At 34.6% G+C, this 21853-nt stretch overlaps 1 protein-coding gene across 1 annotated transcript; it reads left to right on the top strand.

Moving 5' to 3' along the window:
* The first annotated feature begins 20970 nt into the window (after positions 1-20970).
* LOC145106567 (zinc finger BED domain-containing protein RICESLEEPER 1-like) lies at positions 20971-21492 on the top strand. The gene has a single exon (XM_079043530.1). The coding sequence runs from the start codon at positions 20971-20973 to the stop codon at positions 21490-21492; it is 522 nt and encodes a 173-aa protein (XP_078899656.1).
* The last annotated feature ends 361 nt before the right edge of the window (positions 21493-21853 follow it).

Below are 21853 nucleotides of genomic sequence, written 5' to 3'. Positions count from 1 at the left end.
GAAACTTTTGCCCCTGTCGCAAGACTCGAGGCTGTTCGTATATTTCTGGCTTATGCAGTTCATAAAGACTTTGATGTTTATCAAACGGACGTGAAGTGTGCTTTTTTAAATGGAGAGCTTGAAGAAACAGTATACGTGGAACAACCCCCAGGTTTTATTAACGAAGAACATCCTGATCATGTTTATATTTTAGATAAGGCAGTTTATGGGTTAAAACAAGCACCAAGAGCATGGTATGCAACTCTTACTTCATTTTTGAAGCAATCTAAATTTAAACATGGATCAGTTGACCCCACGTTATTTCGAAAGAAAGTTGGGAATCATCTAATGCTTGTTCAAATTTATGTTGATGATATTATTTTTGGCTCAACTGAACCTGCCTTGTCTAAAGAATTCAAAGATTTGATGAAAAGTAAGTTCGAAATGAGCATGATGGGAAAAATAAATAATTTTCTTGGACTGAATATTCGTCAAAGCAGAGAATGAATTTTTATCAATCAAGAAAAATATACGAAGAACCTGCTTGAGAAGTTTGGATTGACAAACTGCACAAAGTTACGAATTCCAATGGCAACTGGCATAAAGCTAACACCTTCGTTAGAAAAACCTGCTGTTGATCTAACACTTTATAGGAGCATGATTGGTTCGTTACTTTATCTTACAGCTAGTAGACCTGATATCATGTTTTCTGTGTGTAATTGTGCTAGGTATCAGTCAAATCCACGAGAACCACATCGTATTGCTGTGAAGAATATTTTTCGTTATCGCAAGGGAACAACTTCGTTAGGATTGTGGTATCCTTCGAAAACTGGGTTCTTTGTTCAAGCCTATTTAGATGCAGATTTGTGTGGTTGTAATCTTGATAAAAAGAGTACAAGCGGTGGATGTCAATTGCTTGATGGCAAATTGGTGAGCTGGCAGTCGAAAAAGCAAACGTGTGTATCAATTTCTACAGCTGAAGCAGAATATGTGGCTGCTGCTGCTTGCACATCACAAATAATATTGATCCAAAGTCAATTGCGTGATTATGCAATTAATATGAAAAAGATTCCATTATATTGTGATTCACAAAGTGCAATAAGAATCTGTCATAATCATGTGCAGCATTCGAAGACTAAACATATAGCTCTTCGTTATCATTTCTTCAAGGATCACGTGGAGGATGGAAATATAGAAGTACATTTCGTGAAAACAACTGATCAATTAGCCGATATTTTCACGAAACCTTTAGATGAAAAATCTTTTGTGAAAATTTTAGAAGGACTTGGAATGATCGATGGAAATTTTGTTCCATGTGAAAAAGGAGAATAATGGTTGACCAGGAATGATTCAGAGGCGCTGAATGAAAGACAAAACAATAAAAAAATGTCAGGTCAAAGGTTACTGTTCATAGTCAATGCTTCGACCCCTTCGAATTCGTAAATTTATCATTTTATTTAAGGGTTGATTCAGAGGTTACTATTCATAGTCAACGCTTCGACCCCTTCGAATTCGTAAATTTGTTACTTATTAGGGGATGATAAAATTTCGTGTATTTGCAACATGTACATTTTGTTTTAATTTTCGAACATTTAAAAATCCAAAAAGATTTTCGTTTGTTTTGTCATTTAATTTTTGAAAATTTAAAAATCCAAAAAGATTTTCGTTTGTTTTTGTTTTGTCATTTAATTTTCGAAAAATTAAAAATCCAAAAAAAAATTTGTTTGTTCTGTCTCTATTTTCGAAAAATCAAAACAACAAAAATATTTTGTTTCTTATTTCTTTTTAGTACTTTGTTGCATATATATTCATGATGATACACAGTGGATCATGCTTGCAGTGCTAGGGCCAGGTACATTTTTCGTACGAATCGATAAATATTTCAATATCTTGAACTAGTTAAGTTGTCCCTAGAAGCATGCTGCAGCATGTTGTCCAAAGCCTCCAATGACTCAATGTGTGTGTACGAAAGCCTTAATGAAATTTTTCATACGAAAATTTCTTCCCAATAAGGCTTATATTCATATTAGTCTCTGAGCTACCTGACTCTTCTCACAATGAGTTAAGAGTTTACTGTTTGGTCCAAATATAACAGAGGTACATTTCGTGTCTTACATCAATCTTTTTCACCCAAAAAGTTCTTACACGATCACACACGAAGACATATGTCCGAGAGGTCTCTGATCAAACCCATCGAGACTTAGACATATCACAATCTGTGTTTATGATCTGACATCATGAGACCGTGATGAAAGTGAAACCCAATTTTCTAAACTTTTAAGGAATTGACTGGGAACTATGTTCCAGATTTTCACGAACCATTTGGTTCAGTACCAAAATTCGAAACCCCAAATCATATTCATTTGTATGAGTGGTCTTGATCAAACATTCGAAACCCATGATGTTTGTTACCCAACAAGATCCAGCACAATTTTTTTTTCTTGAATATGATTTCCGTGTGAATTTCATTCGAAATTCAATGTCACTTAAAATTTTTCAAAGCAAACTTGTCACTGACTACACTGGTCAAACAAGTAATTTCTGTTACAATTTATCACCTTATGTTTAGGATGACATGTAACGAAATTTTTTAACTACCCACGAAGCCTTATAAAAGAAGCCCTTCGATACTTATCTACAAGTATTCGATTGTATTTCACGGGAACCTACACAAGCTGTTGATCCTTTCTCTTAATGATTAATGAAGCAATCTTTTCCCGGGATTTTATCTGCCTTCGTGTCAAATTAATATTTTGACATCACAGTATCCCAAATTTTTCTTATCTTTGTTTCTCGTCTAAATTCTTTGGAACACTGCACTCACGAAATCCTTGAGGTTCTGAGTACTACCAACTCAGGCTGATGATTTCAAACATCTGGCATATGACTTCGCTTTTCATCCCAAAAGTGAAAGAGCCTTGCTTCCATCCGAAGGGTTCTGACGGTTACAATCCTCTTGGGGATCACAATACAGGCTGTTTTAAATGACGTATGGTATTATGTCCGGTTTTCAAGGAGACGTGACAACTACTTTTTGATGCATGGCTACTTTTACGCAGTGATGGTCCGATTTTCAAGGTGCCACGTCAGATCTCATTAAATGCACATCCCGCTTCAATTTCAAACTTCAGGGTTACATATAAAAGGGGATTCAAGGGTCAATTATCAGTTTACGCGATCAAAAAGAAAAATTCGCAAATTCTCTGATCTTCAAAGCTTTCAAACCCTAACAATGGCGACTTCTGTTCATGTTGATGTTGATCCTTCTCATACCACTGATGATGTCTCTTCATTAGCAATTATGAAGATTCAAGGAACTAACTATCACTTGGAGGGTGATGTCTCTCAATACCCGGAAGAATTGAAGATGTTAATCGTTACCTTGAAGAGCTCTGTTTTGTCTAAGGCGATGTTCAGTTCGTTCTCAGTTCCAATGTCATGGCTTTCTCAAGCAGGATCAACCGCTACTTACAACAAAGCTTTTGATACCATTACTTTCAATCTGGTGAATGACAAAAAGGTCAGATTATCAAAGAAACTCTTTTGCCAAATTCTTAAAATTCCGAATTCACCTCCGTACGTTAATTTCACATTCCCTCAAATCGTACATATGTTTAATGAGATGGGATATCAGCCTCAACTATCCAAGATCAGTGATTTTAAGAAATCTGGTCTTCCAAGTATCTGGAATTTCTTATTTGGTATTTTTCTGAGATGTTTAACTGGGAGAACATTAGGTCTTGATAAAGGAAGAATGGAGGTATATGCCATGGTTGTTGGGCTATACTATGATCTTCAAGTGGATTATTCTACACAATTGTGGAAGGAATTCCAAAAGAGTGTAGAACACACGAATGCTCTTCATGGTATTTCGTGTGCAAGATACTGGAGCTTGATTTTGCAATATTTTTACAACAAGGAAGGGATTTTGGTACCCAATGATGAGGAAAAAGCTGTTTTTCAATCGTACCACTATCCGAAGGATGTCACAGATACTGCTGAGGATTTTCCATCTGTTGCTCGTATTCCTGATGCTATGCTCAAACGAGTTGATCATTCGAATTCAGTCTTAGTAGCTTATTTGAAAACTATTGATACTATTGTTGAAACTGGGAAATTATTGCCGAGGGAAAAAAAGAAATCTAAACGATCGAAGAAGCCTGAACCTGATTCTTCTGAAAAGCAAAACACAGATTCGAAATCTTCAAAATCTCCAAAGAAGAAGTCAGTTACAGTTGAAGAGTCTGTGGTCCATGAAGTGTCGATTGCTGAGACTCAATTTATTGAGCCTGTTGTTGATGAGACTCAAGAGAAAGTGGTTATTCCTTCGAATACTGGTATGTTTCGAAGAATCAAAAAGATGTCTTCGCATCTACGTAAGTCTCCAACATCTAATGTAGTACGAAAGCCTCAGGTTACCCATCAAGGTGTTTTAATTCATGAAATGCCAGCGCCTGTTTCTCCATCATCAAAGAAACGAAGGGCTGCAGACATGGCTAAACACATTTCTAAGAAAAAGAAGAAGCAGTCACGAAAGCTTTTGCTCAACACTAAGTCCAAAGAAGATGAAGATGAAAGAATTCCAGAAACACCAGAAGCAACTATTCACCACGCAAGTTCAACTTCCGAGCAGACAATTATCATACCACTCGAAGTATCGGTTGCCAAATCAGTTCCTGAGGAGGTCCGAACTTCAGGCATCACTACAAACGTATCTGATACGGATGTAAATGTCATCATGAGTGAAGGAGATTCGAAGAAAGAAGATCAAGGTCATCCTACTTCTGCTACCTTCGAAAGTATGGTTTCCTTACCACCACCAATTATTTCAATTACTTCAACCACTGATTCACCAACTTTTGAAAATATTATCAATCAACCTTTTACTTCTATTTTTTCTTCTCAATCCACTGATACACCCAAACCTAATTCACATGTTCAAGAAACCATTCTTATGGAGACAGAAACTGATAATGAGGGTTTTGGAGGCACGTTTGAGGAATTAGCGTTTGATGAAGAAGAAGAAGATTTTCCAGATCATATGCTGATGACAATGAAGCAATTTGAGATTTTGAATAAGAAGTTGAATTCTATAATTCAATCTCATGCTGATCTGGGGGGTGGTTCGTCTGTTTCAAGTTTAGAGGTTGATACTCTGTTGAAAATGTTCGAAGCCAGAGTTGTGAGTAAAGTATCCGGGATGATTACAGACTCCGAAGCAAGAATTTTGGAGAAGATTGATCATAGTGATCAAAACAATGAACTACATATCAATTCTCAGAATTCGAAGTTTGCCGGAGATATGAAAGAATTGAAGAATGTGACAAGGGAAAGGAATGTTCTCTTTGTTCAAGAAGTAAAGAAAGTGAGGGAGGATGTCAATTTGCAGATTCGTGAACTTCGCGAAGATATGCAAAAAGAGATTGCAAGTGTTCAACAGGATTATGCATCTCTGAATCAGAAGGTCGATATTATTTGTGACGCTGTCACGAAATTTGTCAAATTGTATGAAAGTTTGAGTCCTCAACTTACTCAACTTTCAACAATAGAAAGTGCCAACTTTTTGGAAGTGATTACTTTGCTAAAGGAGTTAAAAGAATTATCTATCAAGCCGGTTTCTTCTTCCCTAATTACTCCTGAATTTTTATCTCAAAAGTTCACACAATTCGAAGCAATTTTCCACAAGCAACTGGCTCGTCTTTCTCGCATATCAAGCCTTCTTCGAACCACATATGTCCCACCTGTTTTCACAGGGGTGCAAGGCGGAGAAAGAAAAACTGGTGATTCGAAGGCTAGTGGTGAAGATGCGAAGGTTGTGGGAAAATTGTTTTCTTCGAAGATCCCAACAACAAAGCCAGTTATAGCATCTGTTGGGCCAGTTACTTCAACAGTTGTAACAACTGTGCCAATTACAAAACCAATTTCGAAAGGAATTGTGATTGGTAGATCTGATGATATTGGTGGGAGTAGTTCGAAAACAAAGGAGGTGAAAGATGATTCAGATTTGAAAGATAAAGGGAAAACAATAGTGGTGGAAAAGTCGAAAGAAGAAAGGAAAGTTGAAGCTGAAGCTGAACTTGAAAGGCTAAGACTGATTCAAAGCATAATGACTCAACGTGCTAGTGATCCGAAGGGTATGGACAAAGGTGATCCTTCCAAACACTACAATTATGAAACGATTGAAGCCAAGGTTGCATATAATCATATATATTCGTTTGAGAAGAAACCAAAGCAGAGTTACATGGTTACGAATACGGATACAAATCAGCTTGACTTTCCAGTGAATGAGATGATGTTTATCATACCTCAATTTAAAGCTGAAGGAAATTTTAAAGTAAAGGAGGATGGTACTCACATGAAGATTTGATTTCATGCTGTTCTAGCAAAAGCCCCTGAAGAAGTTTGGTCACTGGTGAAAATCAAAAAGGTCATAAGTATGAAAAAGGATGTGGTGTTCGAAAACACAGTCCAAAATATCAAATATGTGGTTGTCAGGGCGAATGGAAATACTTGAGAATTTACAATTGCAAACTTTCCATTAATGAACTTGTATGATCTCATACAAGTTGCATTAATTCTGAAAGACAAGTCTTTTTCGTATCTGCAAAATATTGAACAGGAAGAATTTAAGCTTGGAGTTGCTCACATCAAGATCTTCATTGAAAATTATTATGAGTGCTTGGCATTAACTGATGTCGAGTTAGCTACAGCTAAAGGCATGGAAATAAAAGCTCCAATGGCTCCTACGAAGAATCAAGCTGAACTGAAGAAGTATGCTGATGGAGAAATCTGCTTGGAGCCTTTTGGGTTAGTCTTCGCAGGAAAAGACAAAGCAGGAAAAGCAAAACGTTTCTTGTTCCAGGCATGCGAAGTGGAGAGATACGCAACGTCTCAATATACGAACTTAATTGTTCGTATGAATCATTGCAAGAAGAACAATGAAGGGGATAAGAAAGAGCTTAAGAAGATAATTTCTTGGTACACGGAAATTCGAAGAGTGATGCTGTATTCCATCCAGCTTCTTACTGTTGGATTAGTGTCTAAGTCCATAACTATATTTGGTATGTACTTGACCCGACCAGGCATGGTCCATTTGGGTTGCATGGCATCATGCACTTGGATAGACTAAATGAGAGAAATAAGACACGTATGGTTATTAATATATTATAAGTTCTAATCTATTAATAATAAGAATAATAATATTTAATTAGCATTGATCAAGAATTAATTTAGAATTAATTATGTGATCAAAAGAAGACTAATTAAATATATGGGTTGATTGTGTAAATCATCCATAACTTATATAGTGGGCCAAAGCTCCATGGATAATCAAGTTGGGTTAAACCCATAGGATGCTCCATGGATGCTCCATGGAGGTTACATAACCCATGGGTCATGGAAACGAAAGGTCACGACAATTAGGGTTTACATGGTGTAACCCTAATTGTAACATACTATATAAGTATCATATTATTCACCAAAATTGGCACAAGTGTGGGAAAAAGAAGGGCTAGCCGATTTCTTGAAGTGTGGATTTCTCTCTAAGTTATTCCAAGAGCATTTGATGTTGTGTGAGCCATTTGAGGTGTCACATTTGAGGCACTAGGCACTCAAGCCCCATGGAGTCAAGCTACACTACAAAAGGTATGTAGTCTATCTATATTATTACCCAAGTATCTATGATTGTATGCTAGATAGGGTAATACCTTGGAATATTAGCATTTGCATGTATATTAGAGAAAACATAGATCCAAGGTATTTAGGGTTGCATGTACACCATAGGAGTGTTAGAATGCTCAAAACCCAACAGTGGTATCAGAGCTTAGGCTTGCTTTCTCTTATACTTGATGCAAATTGATTTTTCGAAGCCAAGAATCTGTCAGAATAGAAAACTCGACGAGTTCTGGAAGAAAACTCGACGAGTTCATGTATTTGAGCATGAACTCGACGAGTTCCATGTTGAACTCGACGAGTTTGACTTCCTGTTGGTAGATTTTCGACTGTTTTGGCTGGAATTGGACTAGGAACATTACCCTAAGCTGTTTTTGAACTTATAAACCTATTTTTGATGTGGTAATGTTCATGCTAATCCAATTTCAAAGATAATTTTCAATAGATTCATGTTTTGTATTAGTTTAAGAGTATTGCTAATTACATGGAATAGTTTGATGTGAATTATCTTTGTTCATATGAGTTGCTTAGATTAATAGAAAAGTTAATTGAATAGTTGTTTTCAATCCATTTTAATCTAAAAGTTGATTCTAAAATGTGTTTGTGTAACTTGTCCTCAAGTTACATGAAAAGTCACATTAAAGTTTCTTAAAACTCATAAAAGTTGGCAAAGGTTACAAAATGAAGAGTCTTGTCTTCATTGAATGGTTTTATGACTCCATAACTTGTCCTCGAGTTATGGAGGTTCAAGAGTCACTTCATTAAGTAATAAAATGTGTAACCTTAATTAGTTCCATAAGTTACAAAAATAAAGAAAAGTTACATTCTTTTATTAGTTTAAAGTCTTCCATAACTTGTCCTCAAGTTATGGAACTTGAAGAGTTTTTTAATTAAAACTACTTTAAACACATAAGTTATGAAATTAATTAGTTTTGAATATTTTCAAAACTTGCCCTCAAGTTTTGGAATATGTAAAGTTTCCCTCAAGAATACTTTAATTCCAAGTTAAGCCCTTAGAGTTTTAAAAGATAAAATTCAACCCTTATACTTTATAATATTATAAGTTAATAATATATATATATATATATATATATATATATATATATATATATATATATATATATGTATAAGAGCAAGTCAGTCTTACCATTAGTAGGCATCATTCACGAAGCTGGTCTATAAGGGGGGTATAAGGTTGTTGCCTATAAAATGGCAGCTTAATGGGTGCCTACTCTCACCCACCGCTTCCTTGACTGGTGGAGGGTCGTTAGCCGAACAGGTAGGACAAGGACTATAATTCTCCCTTCATTAAAAATATTAATGGTAAATACTAAGTAACTGAACACTTACAAATTCCCAATCTTAGTTACTTAGGAAAATGTGAATAAGGTGTTAATCCATGAAATTACACTTTGCACTTTGTTTAAGACGTTAGTGGAGCGTGTGTGGTTAACCAGCACACTAACCTGGACTTAACAAGGTAGGCAAAGGGTAACTTAATGTTTATCATAGTATCGATGGAGCGTGTGTGGTTAACCGGCACATCGATTGAGGGGTAAACACTTAAGGGTACCAAGTAATTTGCATGGTTACTTCACACCTTGTTTTGTGATCCTCGGCATCCCAGTCACAAAACCTGAAGGGCACACTCGAGATTGAAACATGCCATTGAAAAGTTCAATGAATCTCAAAAGATCTAGGAGTTTCAAATCCAATTAAAACCTAATAATACATTTCGTTTATCTTGGTGGAAATTGGTGAATCGTCATTCACCTACCTTCAAATATTTTATAGCTTGGATTACGGCATCCCTCTTCTAAGTTATAAAATAGTTTGTTGGGTCCTAGCCTTAATATTTCATATTGGGTGTCATATTAAGGACTTTAGATCAACTATCTTGAATATCTCCCAAAAGATGTCTAAGTTCAGACATCTATGATCTTCCTAAATCTCTTAGAACTTTACTTCTTTCACCTCCTCCAGTTATTCTCCCTAACCCACAAGTTCTTGAAAAGTTCAAGGTCACTCAAGCCCTATTGGCAAGGCAAGGTCTAGGTGTGATCACGTCTTGGAGATGAAGTCACATATTGACAAGCCGGGAGAGTTGGGTGTAAAAGTCTTGAGAAAGTTGGTTGTTCAATCACTTTCTAAGTCACATAGTGAGTTCCTTTGGGACTCCTACGAAACAGACTATGACAAGACCCTTAATGATCTTATCTATTTGCTTGGTACTGCTGAATCAGCAATAATTTGGAAGGCTAGTAAAGCAAATTTGATTAGAAGATCGACTTCCCAAAACGTTATGGACAGGGACAATAGTGACACAGGAAATCCAGAAAAGCATTCTCTTCCCAATGGAAAGGGATTGGCCATAGTCAACTTGGTTGACCAAATGGTAAAGAGAAAGGCTAAGTCTGAGATAGTCTCATGTACTATTACCTAAGGGTCCATATGTTTCTATTGCCAAAGGAAGGAGCTTTGGTTACGAAGCTGCCAAACTTACCTAAGGATGGTAAAGTCAATGAGTTTGACTTTATTTCAGGTAAAGTCCATTGTCTATCTCTATTAAGTTCCTACTTGGAGATTCTTATTACATGATGTGACTGGGTCACATGTTGATGTTATAAGAATCAAAGAAAAGAGAGAAAGCTTAAAGGAAGTATATGCTGATTCTGATCGCGAAGATGGACTTGGATCGCATCAGAATTTTTGAGCTGTTACTTAGGAGTTATGAATCATTGCTTAGGAATAGATAACAACAAGGTTTTCATATGGATTGTAAGGATGAGGTTTTCCGCAAAGTTTCTTAAAATAAAAGGAAATTTTTTATTTTATTTATTTTAAGTATCCTTACAATGGCATTTGTGGAAAAAAAAATTTGTTGCTTATATGATTCCATTGCTAGTAATATAGGAAAATGGTTTTGATTCTTTCATTTTTGGTAGTGTCTAAATTTACCAAATAAGGAAAGTTTCTCATCACCCAAGTTTAAATTGGACCGAAACTTGGAATCATGTAAGTTGTATAATATGATGAATGAGAATTTTCATCTTTGGAAAATTAAGACTAATTCCTTGTTCACATGTATATATTAGTCAAGGGAAGGACAAAGGGATCGGGTACACTTGGGTGTGTGCTGGTCAGGTCCACCACAAAGAACATTCTTCATGATTTACTAAAGCTTAGTAAATATGGTTATACTTACAAGTTTAACTATAATTCTGAAAAACATTGAAAATACTTCAATGTATGGCAGAACGAATGAGAATAATCAAATTTGGCAGAAAGATAAAAGTTTCTCAAATCTGAAAAGATGGGAGAGTACTTTAGTATCATGTTTATGATCATCTTAATGATTAAGATACCATATCACAATTGATCCTCTAAGGTCATCTTAGTGCATTTTTATGACTAAGAAGAGGAGTCATGAATTGTTGAAATGGTTAAATCAAAAAGATGAGTCATACTTCGTTCCAAAACAATTCTTAGAGTCATACTCCAAGATTGTAACCTGAGTGACATATCTTAAAGAAGGTTTATTAACACTAGTCAAATGGAAGAGTAAAAGGTTATCTACTCTTGTACATTTGAAATTGGTAAGTTGTGATGTTTTGGATAAAACAGAGGCCAACTTAGACCAAGTGTGTGAAGTGTTTGTCTTGATAAAGAATCCGCACTATCTCTTGTATATTTGGCAAGTGAGTCTTATATGTCAAGAGGACAGTGGGAGTCCTAAAGATCTTGAAAGTTTCAAGACCTAATCAAGAATAAAAGCTGGAATTCTTCACTAGCACACGACTTGAGGTGTATAACCTATCGTGTTGAAATTTATGTGCCTATTCAAGTTGACTTTGCATAGTAGTTCTGAGAGTTCTCAATTGGTTGCACAACTACTTGGAAGCTATGGCAGGCCCTTGTGCTGCCAGGTGGCAAGAACTTAAGATTGCACAAGTTCAATCCATATGAGTTTGGATTTGTCACTAACCTTGTCTTGTGATTATGGTTTTGACAAATTCATATGGGTAGGAACTCATACACCATAAAAATCTACGTGTCATAAGGTTTCTCTCCGATTCATGAAAATGATGGTGAGGAAACACTTTCACTAAGTAGTTTTTTAAGTAGATAGTAATCTTTGCATTCTCAAAGTCGTTAGTAGAGTACACTAACATGGACTTATGAGAAATAGAAAAGGTCTAACCAATTGAGACTATGATTACGGCATCCCTTTTCATAGTTCTTAAATTGTTTAGACACACCAGTGGGCTATCTACAATAAGGTGTATGATTTTGATAAAGTCTTATCAAAGCAATCTAGTATCAGAAATTTGAACTTTGGTAAGAAAGTCAATAAAGTATTGATTTCTAGAAGTCCACTAATTTCTGAATACATGTCAAAGCTAGTGGGAGCATAAGTATTATGCTGATAATCATCATGTTAGTGGGAGCATGATAATTATGATAAGTATTGCAAGTTAGCAATGTTAATTATAGAAAACAAAAGTTTCAATTCGTGAGGTTGCAGGGGTTGGTTCAACTTAAGGAAATTCTATAAGGCTTAGATTGAGATTTATACTTCATTTCAATTCTAAAAGGCTTAGATTGAGATTTTAATCGTTTTAGTCAAGAATATATATATAAATTTCATGTTGGATTGGTTCAACTTAAGGAAATTCTATATATTGCGTTCTCAAAATTCGATTATGATTACGACATCCCTCTTCATAGTCAAATTTTGAGAACATGGCAAATAAAAATATTGTAGCAAAAGACTGGTCTAGAATCATGTCTTTATGTGAAACATCATGAATCGTGTCCCATTTACTTTGGGTACAAGATCGATTACATGTGCTATAATATTTATCCTTTCTGAATTTTTTCCAAATGCCTTGGGGCATTAAGGGGAAAAATGTCTAGAATTGGATATGACTAAAGTGATTAAGTAATTGTCGAGGACAATCTAAGGTTTTACCGAAGATTGGTTGCTCAAGGACAGTTGGAAGTATACTGTTAATATTGGAAGGACCATATTGACATATTCTGGAAAAGAGACAACTCTTGTTCAGAAGTAGTAGTCAAAATAGGAATATGGAGTTGTCTCCATAGGTGGAAGTTATATGTGTAAGATTAGAAAAACTTAATGCAAGAAGGATATTCAAAGCAATGTGCTTTGATACTTCGTCTTCATGGAATTGATCTCCATTGGAATAACCTGTAATGACTGATGACAAGTCTTTGTGACTTTGTACATATTCATTACAAGAGGGTCTGTGCATATAAGTTTAAAATCTAAACAGATTTTGGTAAATGTTAGGAATTTGGAATTCTTACATTTTTCGATAAGGATTTGGGAGTGTGAAAAGAGAATCATTGAAAGTACGTTCAATCGACCTATTTCACAAAGTAAGGATCATAGACAAACATAGAGTGCATTGCAAAGCTATTTTTTAGAAAACATAGTGTACATGCTTGGAGCATGGGACAACTAGTGTTTTCTAAATTCAAGTATAAAGTTGATAAAACCGAAACAATGAATAATGAGTAATCAGTATGGTGATAAATAAAAAGTGTTTTATTTATATTCATAGTTTGATACCATATTAGATTCATTTATTCTTGTGTTTCATTTTGCATGTTTTGACTTCCAGAATAAACTAGGTTATTCTTCCTGAATGACTAAGTTATTCAAACCATCCACAGTCGGTCATATGTTGGAAGTAGATATGAATCAAGATTGTCATGGGTTGGCTTGTAGAGGTCCAAGTTGGTGGACAAAGTGGTGCTACAACACTCATGAGTGCTCATAAGTTCTGAGTATTGGATTCAACCCGCACTCATTTGAATCACTTCATGGATTTTATCACGAGTGATCATGAGACGATAATATCGTATATTCTTCAAACCTAGAGATATGAGTTGTTACTATGAGTTGATAGTACATTGATTCCACGAAAACGCATTGGTAACTCGATGTTATAAAACGTGCCTTTGTGTATGATTCAACAAGTAGTAGAACAAGCCATATGAGTCGAAGTTTATCCATTCCTTTTACCTTCGGGATAAAAGCGATATCTGTAGGCCCCTCGATGATTTAGTGATGACACATGTGAGTGCTTGGCCAAGCCAGGACTGATTTGATTTGTTCAATCAGTCAGTCATCATGAATCGGAAATCGGGAAACAACAGATGGACAGAGAGAATGATTTATAATCCATGTCTCAGTCCATATGATATCTAGAATGGAGGAATATATGATCCCTTATCTAATGGACAAGTCATTGACAAGGTCAGAGTTCAGTTACAAGGTCAGAGTTCGACAGCGGCTTTTGAGAGCTACGATTGCCAGTTGGTTCTTGAAGTCATACGAAATAATAGTTTTAGACTTATCCAAGTGGGAGACTGTTGGATTAGTGTCTAAGTCCATAACTATATTTGGTATGTACTTGACCCGACCAGGCATGGTCCATTTGGGTTGCATGGCATCATGCACTTGGATAGACTAAATGAGAGAAATAAGACACTTATGGTTATTAATATATTATAAGTTCTAATATATTAATAATAAGAATAATAATATTTAATTAGCATTAATCAAGAATTAATTATGTGATCAAAAGAAGACTAATTAAATATATGGGTTGATTGTGTAAATCATCCATAACTTATATAGTGGGCCAAAGCTCCATGGATAATCAAGTTGGGTTAAACCCATAGGATGCTCCATGGATGCTCCATGGAGGTTACATAACCCATGGGTCATGGAAACGAAAGGTCACGACAATTAGGGTTTACATGGTGTAACCCTAATTGTAACATACTATATAAGTATCATATTATTCACCAAAATTGGCACAAATGTGGGAAAAAGAAGGGCTAGCCGATTTCTTGAAGTGTGGATATCTCTCTAAGTTATTCCAAGAGCATTTTATGTTGTGTGAGCCATTTGAGGTGTCACATTTGAGGCACTAGGCACTCAAGCCCCATGGAGTCAAGCTACACTACAAAAGGTATGTATTCTATCTATATTATTACCCAAGTATCTATGATTGTATGCTAGATAGGGTAATACCTTGGAATATTAGCATTTGCATGTATATTAGAGAAAACATAGATCCAAGGTATTTAGGGTTGCATGTACACCATAAGAGTGTTAGAATGCTCAAAACCCAACACTTACAAATTAAGAAGTTCGACTATGATTACAAAGGGGGAGATTGTAAGGGCGAAATATGTTGTAATTAGTCGAAGGATATTTTACACTCTTCGTATGATTTGTAATGTATTTTACTAAGGCTCTTTAGATTCGAAGCTTAAGTGTTTTATGCCTTCGTATATTTTTTGTACACTTTCTGTTTCCTATAAATAGGGACATTTACTAGAGTTAGATAAGAGTTTTTACAGACCTGTCTTTGTACTCTGTAAACATTCGAAAGCGTAATAGAGCTGAAACAAGATCATATTTACATCCGGTGTTCAATCTTATTTTCTGAATTCAATTCAAACTCTGATTCGTTTTGTTACTCGATTCATTGATTCATCACTAACCCCAATCTTGTGTGTCGATTACGCAAGTCTCTTTACGGGCTCAAACAAGCTCTGCGCTGCTGGTTTGCTAAACTTGTTCGATCTCTTAAAGATTATGGTTTCCAGCAATCATATTCAGATTACTCTTTGTTTACCTACACACGGGGCTCTATTTAAATTAATGTCCTGGTTTATGTTGATGACTTACTTATTTCAGGCAATGACTCTAGTGCCATCATATCTTTCAAAACATATCTTCATAAGTGTTTTCACATGAAAGATCTTGGAGCTTTGAAGTATTTCTACGGAATTAAGTGGCAAGAAGCCCCAAAGGGTTATTTCTTTGTCAACGCAAGTACACACTTGATATCATAAAAGAAGCCGATGTCTTGGGTGCCAAACCCGCTGGATTCCCGATGGAACAAAATCACAAACTTGGGCTCGCTGGTGGAGCATTGTTATCTGATCCAGAAGCCTATCGTCGGTTGGTGGGAAGACTTATTTATTTGGCTGTTACACGACCTGATCTTGGTTATTCGGTTCATATATTTTCCCAGTTTATGCAAGCTCCCCGTACGGAACATTGGAAGGCGGCACTTCGTGTGGTTAAGTATCTCAAAGGAACTCCAGGACGTGGCATACTCTTGAGTTCTGATAGTAAATTAGTTTTAGAAGGATGGTGTGACTCCGATTGGGCTGGTTGTCCTATTACTCGTCGTTCTTTGACCGGATGGATTGTCTATCTTGGGAACTCGCCGATAGCATGGAAAACTAAGAAGCAACATACTGTCTCACGCTCTTCCGCAGAAGCCGAGTATCGATCTATGGCAGCCATTACATGTGAATTTAAATGGCTTAAAAATCTTCTTTTAAGTTTGGGAGTTTGTCATTCCCAACCTATTAAGCTTCATTGTGATAATCAAGCTGCCTTACATTTGGCAGACAATCCTGTCTTTCATGAACGAACAAAACATATTGAAGTCGATTGTCATTTCGTGCGTGATGCGATTACCGATGGACTGGTGTCTCCTACGTATGTGCATACTTCTGAACAATTGGCGGATTTTCTAACCAAGGCTCTTGGAAAAACACAGTTTGATCGCATTATTGACAAGTTGGGCATTTCTGATCCCCATGCTCCAACTTGAGGGGGGTGTTGGAGTTATCCCGAATTGGGTATTATTTCATAGATAAATGTATTTTGAATGTATAGATTAGTCTCATCTTATTAGTTTGCTTTGGATTCTGATAAGGACTCACAGATGTATATATATATATATATATATATAGCGATTAATGAAAAGATCAGATTTTTGAGTCTTCAATCTTCACCTGTGTCAATCAGGCAGTAGTGAAGATTGCTAATAATCCAGTACTCTATGATCGAACTAAGCACGTAGAGGTAGATCGACATTTTATAAGAGACCACTTAGGAAAGGAAACAATCAAGCCACCACATGTTACATCAAAGGATCAGTTAACGGATATGTTAACTAAAGCAGTGTGTACAAATGTTTTTTACAACTCTCTTGACAAGCTGAGAATGATCTATATCCATTCATCATCTTGAGGGGGAGTGTTGGCGAAAGTAGTAACAAGAATCAAGCTAAGTTTGGATATTATTGATAAAATTGAATAATCATACAAAGTATTGTGTGTCCTATCTACCCCGTATATAGCTCATTTTTCCATGGGATTTCTGTTGTACTGGTCCTATATATGTATCTCATTGTAATTGTGAATAGATAAATGAAAAACAAAAGCATTCAATCGAATTCTCTGTTTTACACTTATAATATAGCTAATAATATTTTCAAAATATAATAATATATTATTAACTATTTTCTTAACTTCATGGGTCTAATGTACAAATAGTTACCAACCGGTAAAACGTAAGTTATAATAACTAATAATATATTAGTTACATAATAATATATTTCAAAGTAAATTTAAAAGGATTATTACAAGACGACCAAATATATAAGATTATGGAATTGGTGTGACGCTATGATTTAAAACGATAAATTATAATATAAAGAACCAAATCAATACATATATATCTCTGAAGCTTCTATACTTTCATTATTCCTTTGTTCTATTTATATATTTTTTAAAATTTTTTATTTATCTAGTATTTTGAATTTGTTTGATCGACTCATTCTATTTATATTACTTATCTATTTTGTATGATATCATGATGAATAGGAACTATCTATATATAGTCTTATAAACAAGCTATATGACAGAAACCTAATTCCTTTGTGGCTAAGAAAAAATTAATGCATTGTAGAATAGATATGTAGTATCTATTTTGGATGATATAATCATGAGTAGGAACTATCTATATATAGTCTTATTATATAGTCTTATGAACAAGCTATTTGACAAAAACTTCCTTCGTAGAAAAAATTGCATTGTAGAATAGATATGTATGAAGTACTCTATCTATATCCTGAAAGCTTATTGTCTTATCCTTAAAAGCTTAAATGTTTATTAGCTTATAACTTATTAGTATAAGCTAATAAGCTAACTTATGAACAAAGGAGTTATTAGTATAAGCTAATAAGCCAGAGGAGTTAACTTATGAATAAATGACTTATTAAATTAGTATTTTGAATATTGTGATATTTTTATGGAGAATTAATTTAAAAAAAATATTTATTTAATAAATTTTTAGTTTTTTATCATGCTGATTATTTGAAATATTAACAAATGTTTGTGAAGTTGTTGAGTTTCAAATAAATGTTTGTGAAGTTGTTGAGTTTCAAATAAGTATCAATTTAAATTTGTATTTATATAATTACAATTCTTTGACTATTTTATATTTTTATCTTATATTTTGATTTAGGTTTGGATTTAACATCATATTTATATTACAAATTTAATATATTATATTGATAATTCAAAAAACCACAATTAATATGATAATATTTTACATTTAATAACATACTTAAATTAATAAATTTAATATATAAGGTGGAAATTAAAGGGTTGGGGGTTTTAAATAAATATAATGAAAGGAAAAATATTTCATTTATAGTATAGTAGGCGTATGCACGTGTGTTGTGAATAGAGATGGCAAAAAAACCCATATCCGATGGGTACCCGAACCCTAGTTGACCGGGGAAATCTCCGAATTGACTGGGGATGAGGACGGGGACGGGTATTACCCGAAAGCAAAAAACGGGGATGGTTCTACCTCTCGGGTATCCATACACGTACCCGATTGGTACTCGTATGTATATATATATATATATATATATATATATATATATATATATATATATATATATATATATATATATAATTTATATTTTATTTTTAATTAATTCAAAAAAATTATTTCATAGAATCAAAATGCGTAAGGAAACTAGAAGCTTTATATATACAGTAACAGTGATTAGAAAGTGTAAATTTGTTTGACAAAAAATGTGAAATAACTTAAAGAAATACAAATTTGACTTAGAAACAGTGTATATAATTTATATTTTATTTTTAATTAATACAAAATTTTAATTTCATAAAATCATAATCTGTAACAGCGTAGGATTAAGGAAACTAGGAATTAGGAAAGTCGATATGGTTTTTTTTATTCAATAAACCAACTCGTCAATATGAGTCGTCTGCTTCGTTCTCGATTTCCCGTTGTCCGCCTCCTTCCTGCCTTCGACGTCCAACCAGCAAGCATCTCCATTCTCCATCGATTTCGTACCATGATTGACGACACCAACATATCCATTAGTGATCAGACGACGAACGACGGGTCAGTCGACGGCATCGACGCTCAATTGACGCCATTTATCGATCCAGGTTTGTTGTTTATACTTATTAGTTATCGATTATTACATATCCCTCTCCCTGTTCAGTCGATTTCGTTGAAGTAATGAATGTCTATTGTGTGTTACACATAATAGACACAGTGTGTATGAGTGTATCAGACTATCAACCCATTTAAAAAAAAATCTGAAAATCTCCATGACAAAGGCGTAGGGCCTTATATATCGACGATGATGTGCAGCTAGCCAATAATCTCTTAATTGATAACACAAGAAACATCCACATGCCAAACTTATATATAATAATAATATGCACCTTTAAAAAGGATTCTATAAGAATCATATCAATACTATCTGGCATGGAATGAGTTTGAATTAACCATTTGTCAAGTTGATTAAAAAATTGATTTTTGTGGTGAATGTTTATATGTTGAACTGCTGTGAAATTAAATTCTTTTGGGCAGAAAAATGGAAGAGATTGCCTCGGGGAGTGAGCAACAACATCCTTCTACACCAATTGGTTCTACAAATGTCGAAGTTGAACAGGATAAGACAAGTCCAAATGTCCCTTTCGTTGAAGAAGCACTTCAATCAGATGCAACAAAACCTCCAAACAAAAGACAAAAAAGCATTGCTTGGGATCAATTTGTTAAAATTACTGTTAACGGGAAACTGAAGGCACAATGTAAAACTTGTAAAGCGTTATTAGGAGCAGATTCAAAAAATGGCACCAAACATCTGTTAGTACATAGGGAGAAGTGCTTAGCTAAGGGCCAAACTGATATTCAGCAAAAACTTTTGGTATCGAACTTGAAAACTGATTTGTCTACATATGTCTACAATGAAAAAGATAGTAGAAATGCATCGGCTAAAATGGTCATATTACACGAGTATCCTCTTTTTATATTGTTGAGCATGTTGGTTTTAAGAATTTTACAAGAACCGTTCAACCTTTATTCAAATGCCCTTGTCGTAATACATTGAAAAGTGACATTAAAAATGTGTATGCGATGGTGAAAAGTAAGGTTATTCAAAAGATTGAAAAATTGCAAGGTAGAATTGTCATCAAATGCCCTTGTCGGAATACATTGAAAGGTGACATTAAAAATGTGTATGCGATGGAGAAAAGTAAGGTTATTCAAAAGATTGAAAAATTGCAAGGTAGAATTGTCATTACAACTGATATGTGGACTTCCACCAATAAAAAAAAGGGCTCATGGCTATTACAGGTCATTATATTAATGATTGGTGTCTTCAAAGTAAAATTTTAAGGTACTACTTTTTTCAACTTTTTTTTTGTATGTAATATGACTTTGTATTTTTTTCTTAAATTTATGATTATTATGTTTTGTAGGTTTATTTATGTGCCTTGCCCACACACGAGTGTAGTTCTTACAGATGTTTTGATCGATGCATTGATGGAGTGGAATGTGGACACAAAATTGTCTACTATCACAGTGAACAATTGTACTACGAATGATGCATTAATCGGTAAGATTAAAGGAAAGTTGCAATTAAGTAAGTTGATACATGATGGAACACACATTCACATGAGATGTGCTGCCCATATTCTTAATCTTGTTGTCAAAATTGGGTTAGAGGTCATTAAAGGAGCAATTGAAAATGTACGTGATAGTGTAGCTTATTGGACAGCAACCCCGAAAAGAGTTGATGCATTTGAGAACTCATGTCGACAGCTCAAAATACCTTACTCGAAGAAGTTAGGTTTAGATTGCCCCACAAGATGGAATTCAACTTACATGATGTTGAAAGTGACATTAATGTATAAAGAGGTTTTTGGGCGTTTAAAACAATGTGATAGTCAATACAAAACATTGCCTAGTTCATTAGATTGGGAGAACGCACAAGAAATATGTAGGAGATTGGAATTGTTTTATAATGTCACTTCGATCTTTTCTAGAACAAAGTACCCCACATCCAACTTATATTTTCCCAAAATATGTCAGATTAACTTGAATTATCTATATGGAGTTCTTGTTCTAATATAATTGTGCAAAATATGGCAACACAAATGATTACGAAGTTCAATCATTACTGGGGTACTATTCATGAGTTGATGGGTGTTGCTGCTGTTTTTGATCCACGTTACAAGATGGAAATGATAGAATTTTATTTCCAACTTCTCTACCCGGAAGATTATGCGAATCAAGTTATTAGAATCAAAAGTTTTTGTGATGATTTGGTTAAAGAATATGAAGAAAAGAGTATGGAAAGTTTACATAAGAGTGGTGATTATTTGGGTTCAGCTTCCACACATGAAGCGGATGGTGATGAAAATTTGTCGGCTTGGGATAAGTATGTCAAGGCGAAGAATAGAGTTGCTGAATTGGTTTTGAAAACTGAGTTTGATCGTTATTTAGAAGAAGGGATTGAGCCTGAATCTCAAGAATTTGATATTCTGATGTGGTGGAAATTAAGGGCAACGAAATATCCTATATTGCAAGCAATAGCTAGAGAGATATTGGCTATTCCCGTCTCACCGTTGCCTCCAAATCTGCATTTAGTACTAGTGGAAGATTGATAAGCCCATCGAATTCGACTTAAACCAAACACAATTGAAGCTCTAATGTGCCCACAAAGTTGGTTGTGGGAAATTGTTAACAAAGGTAATCATTTATTTTGTTATTATTTCTATTTGTTTCTAATTTACTAATTACTATTAACTTTTGTTTTTATATTTAGATGAAGGTGTGCAATTTATCTCAGATAACCATGCAACTATTTTTGATGATTACGACACAGACAGTGAAAGTGAAAATTGATGGTAACTATGAAACCATTTTTCATGATTATAATCGATTAAATTATAGTTTTTTATGTATTTGTTTGTACTTTGTCTTTGTTTTGTTGGTAGGTGAACATGTGATATTTGATGGTTCAAT

The sequence above is a fragment of the Lactuca virosa genome, chromosome 4 (genome assembly GCF_052849685.1).
Source record: "Lactuca virosa cultivar CGN04683 chromosome 4, Lactuca_virosa_CGN04683_v6, whole genome shotgun sequence".
In the NCBI taxonomy this organism is placed as follows: domain Eukaryota; kingdom Viridiplantae; phylum Streptophyta; class Magnoliopsida; order Asterales; family Asteraceae; genus Lactuca; species Lactuca virosa.
This window is presented reverse-complemented; position numbering and strand designations above follow the sequence as displayed.